This window comes from Aptenodytes forsteri, unplaced genomic scaffold (assembly GCF_000699145.1).
Source record: "Aptenodytes forsteri isolate BGI_AS27 unplaced genomic scaffold, ASM69914v1 Scaffold286, whole genome shotgun sequence".
Classification (NCBI taxonomy): domain Eukaryota; kingdom Metazoa; phylum Chordata; class Aves; order Sphenisciformes; family Spheniscidae; genus Aptenodytes; species Aptenodytes forsteri.
Genome location: NW_008794491.1, coordinates 694,657 through 702,567, shown reverse-complemented (window position 1 = coordinate 702,567; position 7,911 = coordinate 694,657). Strand labels below are relative to the sequence as shown.

General features: G+C 39.8%; 1 protein-coding gene across 1 annotated transcript in view; it reads left to right on the top strand.

Moving 5' to 3' along the window:
* The window catches only part of FKBP4 (FK506 binding protein 4), a 19,426-nt gene that overhangs the window by 6,502 nt on the left and 5,013 nt on the right, over positions 1-7,911 (top strand). The window contains exons 3-8 of the mRNA XM_009290925.1: positions 1,333-1,453; positions 1,991-2,147; positions 3,603-3,693; positions 4,037-4,120; positions 4,839-5,024; positions 5,526-5,765. Coding sequence (XP_009289200.1) covers positions 1,333-1,453; positions 1,991-2,147; positions 3,603-3,693; positions 4,037-4,120; positions 4,839-5,024; positions 5,526-5,765 — 879 coding nt within the window. The remainder of the gene's footprint in view (positions 1-1,332; positions 1,454-1,990; positions 2,148-3,602; positions 3,694-4,036; positions 4,121-4,838; positions 5,025-5,525; positions 5,766-7,911) is intronic.

Genomic DNA, 7,911 nt, shown 5'->3' with positions numbered 1-7,911 from the left:
GTACTTAGTCTAAACAATGCTGACTGTAGTGGCTTGTTGTTTTTACTATTGTTTTACTTGAACATAGGATATTTTTTTTTTTTTTTTTTTTTCCCCATAATTTCATAGCAACAACAAATTTCTTTTGTGACTAGACTATTTTTCCATCTGGTCATGGTACTCCCACTTCAAACTATGATTTGCACTAGAGACTTGGGAGGGCATGTGAAGATTCAGGCTGGATAGTTATCTCCTACATTAACACCAGCTCTTTGAAAATTCTAAACAATTTGTTGCAGCAACAAGTTTACATTAAAGGTGGGCCAGATCATGGCTTTGTTGTTTTCTCATTCTTCTGGAAATAGGTTTTTTTTCTGAAATGATCCTACAATACACAATGATAAGGCAAGACTAGAGGGGAAAATGTAACAAGTAAAAAGAGAACACTAACTCTGTTCAGGCATGTAAGGGAGAATGACGCAGACGTTTTGAAACTCTTGTCCTGTGGCACAAGACTAGGAGGATGAAGAAACAGGTGGGGAATAGCTGAAGTCTGAAAAGATATTCTTGAATTTGTTTTAATGTTGCAGGACAAGCATTTGGAATCAGTTTGGGCTCCATTCCAGGCACTTTAAAGTTGATCTGAATTTGACCATAGATGGAATTAAGGGTATAATCAGGACTTAAGGATAAGGATTGCATCTCTATATTTAATTTTCCTGCTCCTTTTGTCCTTGCATTACTTGCAAACCTGCTAGGCCCTTGGATGCAGCAACACTACTGGTGATTCTACGCGACTGTAGAGTAAGAGGGTGTGACAGCTGCTGATCAGTGTGGTAGTACTGCAAAGTGGCAGCTGAGAGCCAGTTCTTCCTGGCTTAATGTGTTCAAAAGGTATTTTCCCTCATATTAAAAAACAAACAAAACCTCAAGCCCAAAAACTACTATCCATACTTCTGCTTGCAGACGTTAGCAAAAATACTATTAAAGAAGCCAACAGAATCTTTTTTTGCAGTAGTCACTAAGCATTGTGGCTCATGTAAGCTTTATTCAGAAGCCAGATTCATAGTCCTTTCAATTAGAGGATCTTATTTGTAGTATTAGGAGACCAAGATTGCTGGAGAAAAAAGCCAAAAGGCCTGAATACAATCTGAAACTCTTCAGTAGGTTTCCATCCAGTATCTACTGAATACAGCATCTTCATAGCCTTGGCTATCTAGTATCTTACAGGACATTAACAAAGATAGTGGCTTCCTGAACAGCTATAGTTTCAAAGATCTCTGGAGAACAAATCCTGTGAGTTACTGAATTGATGTGATGAGAATAAATGCAAGGCTTTTCTTCCCTCCACAGATAGAACTTTTTGAGTTCAAGGGGGAGGACCTCACTGATGATGAAGATGGTGGCATCATCCGAAGAATCCGTAAAAAAGGGGAAGGCTACTCCAAGCCCAATGAGGGTGCACTTGTAGAGAGTAAGTATGTTACACAAATAGTAAATGGGTTTACCGTGTGGAAGGGCAGAACCTTTTTCCCAATCTACAACTCCTTGCCCTGAGAGAGAGGAATACATGGCTTCTCTTTCCTTTACTAAGTAACTTAACAACCTGGAGTAAGCTTTCATTCTCTTATTTCTAGCGAGGTTTACATTTTCCAGGAGCAACTGTGTTCTCCAGAGATACTGAATCTGATAAAGTGCTTATCTGATCACAAAAGGTAGATGAGTCTAATAAAGTATTTCCATTTGCTGAGGAACAAGAGGGGAAGTAGTTCTGGCACTTGCTGAAGTGGAAAAAAAATACACAGATGAACAAAAAAAAAAGGGTTTATTAAGTTTAGCAGCAGAAGTTCTATTTGCTGCCAGTAGCCACCATGCATAGGTAGCTGTTAAAAGAGAAAAGACTGTTTAGGAGGAGGCTCTGGCACTCCCTATATTAACTGTGCTACTTACCCCTTACCATACAGGAATATCTTCTGATTTTTCTCTGGGTTGTTCTGTTTTTTGTTACCAGTCCAGTTTGAAGGCCGATATGGAGATCGTGTTTTTGACAGGCGGGAATTGCGGTTTGAGATTGGAGAAGGTGACAACTATGATCTTCCTCATGGTCTGGAGAAAGCAATTCAAAAAATGGAGAAATCGGAGGAATCTGTGTTCTATCTCAAACCCAAGTATGCTGTTTCTTATCTTTTGATACTTGAACGGCTTATACTAAGCATCTGGCAAGAACAAAGTGTTTTGTTATAATGCCTTTCAGCTTTTTTCAGTGCTGTAATAAAAACTTGATCAGCCCCAAAAGTTTGATGTATGAGAAGTATGAAGCTAAGATCACTTTGCCACTAGGTTGTGCAGTAGTAGCACTCCAAAAGAAATTTACTTAAGTCTCTATAGTGTTGATCTTGGTGAATATTAAAAAAAAAAAGTTGTTGCTCTCTAACTTATATTTTGTGGTCCCTCTTAACGAAACAGTACTTTCTGTGCAGCAGTGCATATAAAGATACCTAAAGAACAGCCTCAGAATAGGAAAAGAGCTGATGAGCCTTCAGAGCAGCCCGATGTGACCAGATAGCTAGTCCTTAAGTGATGTGGTTAGTAAAGAGAATCAGAAATCCTTTGTCAGTAGAAAACGTTCACTGGTATTCTGAAAGCCTTTTGAAAAAAGACCTTCAAGATTCCTGTGAGATACAAGGCAGAGTTATATCCAAACCTTGGACTATTATGAGAACTCTGAGACATAAGAACAGCTAACTGAGACGTATGACTGCCCAGTATTGTACCCTTAAACAGTCTTGGATATAAGCAGAATTTTCTCTTTACAGCGAGAACGCACCTGAAAGAAGTGGAGTTTGCACTGATTGTTTCCATCAAACTTTAATTCATTTCAGTTTTTATTTTAAGTTTTTTAAGCTGGAACTGAACCTGACGGGAGAAGAAAAGCAAAGCAATCTGATCTTGAGGGTTTTCCTGCTAATATGCAGCTTCTTACTGGAGTTGCAGTGTGGAACCTTTCTATAGGCATTTACTGTTAATCAGCTGATTGGCAGTGTGTGAAGTGTACAGCTGTTCACTTAATCTCTGTATTTGTTGTCTTTGCTGAGAAGACAGCAAATAGTACTAAATACAGTGTGTGTATATATATACACTATATATGTGTATATACTGTATATACACATACTATATATGTATATATATATACTGTAGAGAATAGTACTAAAATACAGGTACTCTAAAGGAAACATCCAGTCTCAGAGCGTTAATACAAAGCAAGATGTGTATAACTTGAAAGTTTTGGATTTTTTTTTTTCTTTCCTTGGAGAGATAACTTGTTTTTCCTTCACATAGCTAAAAAAAAAAGAAATAGGAACTGGTAACGTAGAGATTAATGAAATTAACCCCAGGCTTCTCCAGCTTTTCTTCTACCTTGTGCTTGCTAATTTTAGATTAGTACCCAGAATTCTTCAGGCCTTTATGTCTTGTAATAATGCTGTATAGGCATCCCAGATTTGCATGGGGGTTTTGCCTCCAGCTTCCTATGTAGCGAATATGGCTGGCTGGATAGTTTTGGAACTCTTATTTTTTGTTTGTTTCTTTTCCTTGCTGCCCCCCTTCCCCCCCCCATCTTACAGCTATGGTTTTGGAAGTGCTGGGAAGGAGAAATTTCAGATCCCTCCTGATGCAGAGCTACAGTATGAAGTGAAACTCAAAAGCTTTGAAAAGGTAGGAATGAGAGGTGAAGTCCCAAAGAGGTTGGGAGGTGGGGGAAGAAGTGTGAGTGCAGCTTAAACAAGGATGATGGAATCCTTAAATGTTCATCTGAAATAGGGAAGCCACTGTTGTCAGAGATGACAATGCACTGGGAGCTCTTGGCTGAAATTGTTCTTGTTTTTACTGTATCCCTGTCTGTTGCCGTCAGTGTCTCTCCTGCTCTAGCCCAGTTTCCAGTGGCAGTGCAAAACTGCTTTGCCAAACCTACCCCCACCATACTGTTAGTGGGAAGCAGCATAGCCACTTGTTTCCTCCAAAATTGTATCATTGACTTGAACTGTTCCTGTTTGGGTAGGCTAAGGAGTCTTGGGAAATGAACACAGATGAGAAGCTGGAACAAAGCTGCATTGTGAAGGAGAGAGGCACTCAGTACTTCAAGGTAAATTACAGTCCCCAAGTAATGATAGCATTTCTTTGTCCATGTCATGATCTGATAATGATGATGACAGCTTCTGTCATTTCAGAGTGGTGTTCATGGTACTCTGTGACATTTTACAGGGAGGACTGGAGGGGGAAAGGTGTCTTTAAAAAAAAAAAAAAGCCTCAGAGTTGGAATATCCAAAGAGATATCCAATATCTCTCTGTCAGAGCTGTTTGCTGTACCTACAGATAACTTTGGGGCATAAATTGAATAGCAGCAAGGTTACAGTATTTCAGTTCTTACTGTGGGATAATGCTGTGAATGAACAACATTCGAATAGAGACGTGTGGAGAAGCTGTTTCAAACAATTTGACCAGCTGAAGGCAGACTTCTTCATTATCTTCATGACACAGCAACAGTTGTGCTGTTTTGAAAAACGCCCCATCTTCCTTGTTCTGTATCAAAAGTTGAATATAAGGTGGGAGTTGAGAGTGAAGCATCAGTGCTGGCCTATACCCCCAGCTTTAGTGGGGGAACCAGTAGGTATTCCTAAAGATTTTCTGATCCTATGCAGGAATGGCTTTCAGAAGTAGTATATTTTTGATGATAGAGATTATTTTCTGATTACTCTGAATTATTTTTTTCAGATCTATTGCTCAAGGTAAGCAGAAGGGGCAAGAGGGAGATAAAAGTTACTGTGATGAGCTGTGTGATAATTGAACTGCCTTGCTTACAGGAGGGGAAATACAAACAGGCAGCATTACAGTATAAGAAGATTGTGTCGTGGCTGGAGCATGAATCAGGACTCTCCAATGAGGAGGAAACGAAAGCCAAAAGCTTGAGGCTTGCTGCCCACCTTAATCTAGCTATGTGCCATCTCAAGCTGAAGGAATACTCCCAGGCTTTGGAGAACTGCAACAAGGTAGTAAGGGTTTATTTATTCTTAAGCTGCACAAGCAATCTGACGGTTTATCTCTTGCTTTAACAATTTGAGGGATACCAGGCCATGTGGTGTTTGGCCTTTCTTATCAGCTGGCAGAACAGTTTATTTTCATAATTATTATCCTTTGAATATCTTTTACTAACTTGCTGCTACATTGAGAATATTCAAGTATTTAGAAATTAGAAACACTGAGATGTGGTGAAGGTAGTCATGTTGGTAAAGGTCCTTCAAAGAGCTGGAATAGAGGCAGGACTAAATTTTAGACTTGCTGGTTTTCTGTCAAATAGCCTACTATATTCAGTCCTCTTTGTATTTACTTCTACTGTATTCAACTCGCCTTATTAGTAAGCCCTGACAAGGCTCATAATCTACATCAGAAGGTACGGTGTGTAGCAGTCTCTGGTGTTCTGACTGCATATTATTTTAAAAACAGAAAAATTATTCTTGAATGTTGTTTTGTTTTGGTTTTTTTTAATGCAGGCACTCGAATTGGATAGCAACAATGAAAAAGGCCTCTTCCGGCGTGGAGAAGCGCACTTGGCTGTCAATGACTTTGAATTGGCCCGGGGAGATTTCCAGAAAGTGATACAACTTTATCCAAGTAACAAAGCTGCCAAAGTGCAACTGGTAACTTGTCAGCAAAAAATACGGGAGCAGCATGAGAAGGAGAAAAAGATGTATGCCAACATGTTCCAAAGGCTTGCCGACAAAGACTTAAAGGTAAGTAACAGTACTCCAGAAGACTGCAAGAGGTGGTGTCATGTGTTAGACAAGGAATAGTGTTTTAGGTATTCAGCTTACTTCTTAGTACAGATAAATACAGTGGGAGAACACTCGAGTAGGTTCCTCTGGGGGGGCGGAACTGGAAATGGCCAACAGTCAAAATGATTAGGCCATCTTGTTTGAACAAGACAACTAGCAGTACCAAGCATTGCACAGAATGCTTTTACTTATTTCAACTGATTTTGCAACAGACCAGTGTTAATCAGAAAGCAATTGAAGTGATGAGATGCAAACATGATAATGTTCAAGAACTGAAAAAAGCACCTATTCTCCTTGAACTGATCTTCTAAAGAACAGTCTGTTCTGGTGCCTGGGTGGCCCATCTACTGAGACCTTATGTCTGTCGTACAGACATAAGGTTTGTGGTGGTTTCAATCCCCATTGCTTCTCATGGGGACATTAAGATGTGGTTGATGCTCTCCATCTCAAATGTCACAGATAGATTATGAAGTGTCAGCATTCAGACTGTCAGAAGATTCATTATTCTACTGTATGGATGGTTTTCCTACTAAGCTTTCACTAGAATTTTAGTAAATACAAGTTCAGTTAACAATGGCAATATTTGAATACAGGTTATAACAAGGTTGTATCAGCTAGCAAGAAACATGCAAAGTTACTGGTGAGAATCACATATCCTAAGAAAATGTTCTGTTTGTTTTCCTTAAATCTGATGGTCCAGAAGGACTAGGTAAACCTGTAACTTCCAAGACAAATCTGGGATTTATATCAGACTCAAATTTTCTTGGTAACATTGGGGAGTGCAGAAGCTTGCATCTTGTGAGATTATTTTCACAGATCTTTGTGTCCACCTTCCCAGCATATGCATGGAGAATCTGAAAAATTGTCAGATATTGATATGTCAATTTCCTGTGGTTAACTGTGTCAGTGAGTCTGTCCAGATGAGTGTATCCTGATAGTTCAGCCATCTCAGACTGTCAGCTGATGATTTTGTACATGAAACGCTTCACAAACCTGTCTTTCTCCCCCTTCCCCAATCTTTCAAAATGAGTTATACCTGAAATCAGTTTATCTCCCAGAGACAATGGGAGATGTATTCCATTCTTCATCTCTTACTCTGCTAAAGTACCCTATGCTTACTATATGACTAATCACGCCTAACTGGATGGTTGGGTGGGCAAGCTGTTCTGTTTGTGGCTTTTTGGTTGTGGGTTTTCTTGGGTTTTGGTGGGTTTTTTTTTTCCTCTTCAAAGAGTAGCAGTAGTTCTGTAGATTTGGTTGTGCTTCTCATGGAGGAGTGTAAACAAACACATAAATGCAGACATTACCCACTGATTCTGCAAGGAAAGTGTCATTGTCCGTGTAGTTATGTATCTGGCTAAAGCAGCCTGATTCAACAGTCCTTGCTTATTTTTGCCTGGAAGAAAGTATTCTGTCCTTTTAGACATTGTCACGTATAGCCACGTAGCACCTTATTTTTGATTTAATGAAAAATCTCAGGAAGATAAAGATAGAGCAACTAAACCAGAATTATTTCACTGTTGAGCATCTTCACTTTTGAAATTGCAGGGTTTAATTGCCAGCTGTCAGGCTCTGCTGTGCAGGTTCCTTTCAGCTAGCACAGCTGCTGGGAATCTGGCTTCTTCCACTAGGTGTGGGACACAGCAAGATCTGCTGTTCAGAGAGGAAGAGTGGATTGTTGAAACAAGCTATACCCACTAAAAGTACGAAAGGGCTGCCTTCATGCTTTTCAAAATGTATACCTCAGCCCCTAAGACAGACAGACGGTAGAGTTGTATTCTTGGCAAAAGGCAGACTCACAGTCTTTGCACTGCAGACTGTTTGGGATACTGCAAAGACATGGCACTTAGTTCCAATTTTCCCATCTACTTTGGGTAGGATCAGCTTAAAGTCATAGAATCATTTAGGTTGGAAAAGACTCCTAAGATCATCGACTCCAACCGTTAACCTAGCACTGCCAAGTCCACCACTAAACAATGTCCCTTAAGCGCCACGTCTCCATGTCTTTTAAATACCTCAGGGATGGTGACTCAACCACTTCCCTGGGCAGCCTGTTCCAATGTTTAACCACTCTTTCAGTAAAGAAATTTTTCCTAATATCCAA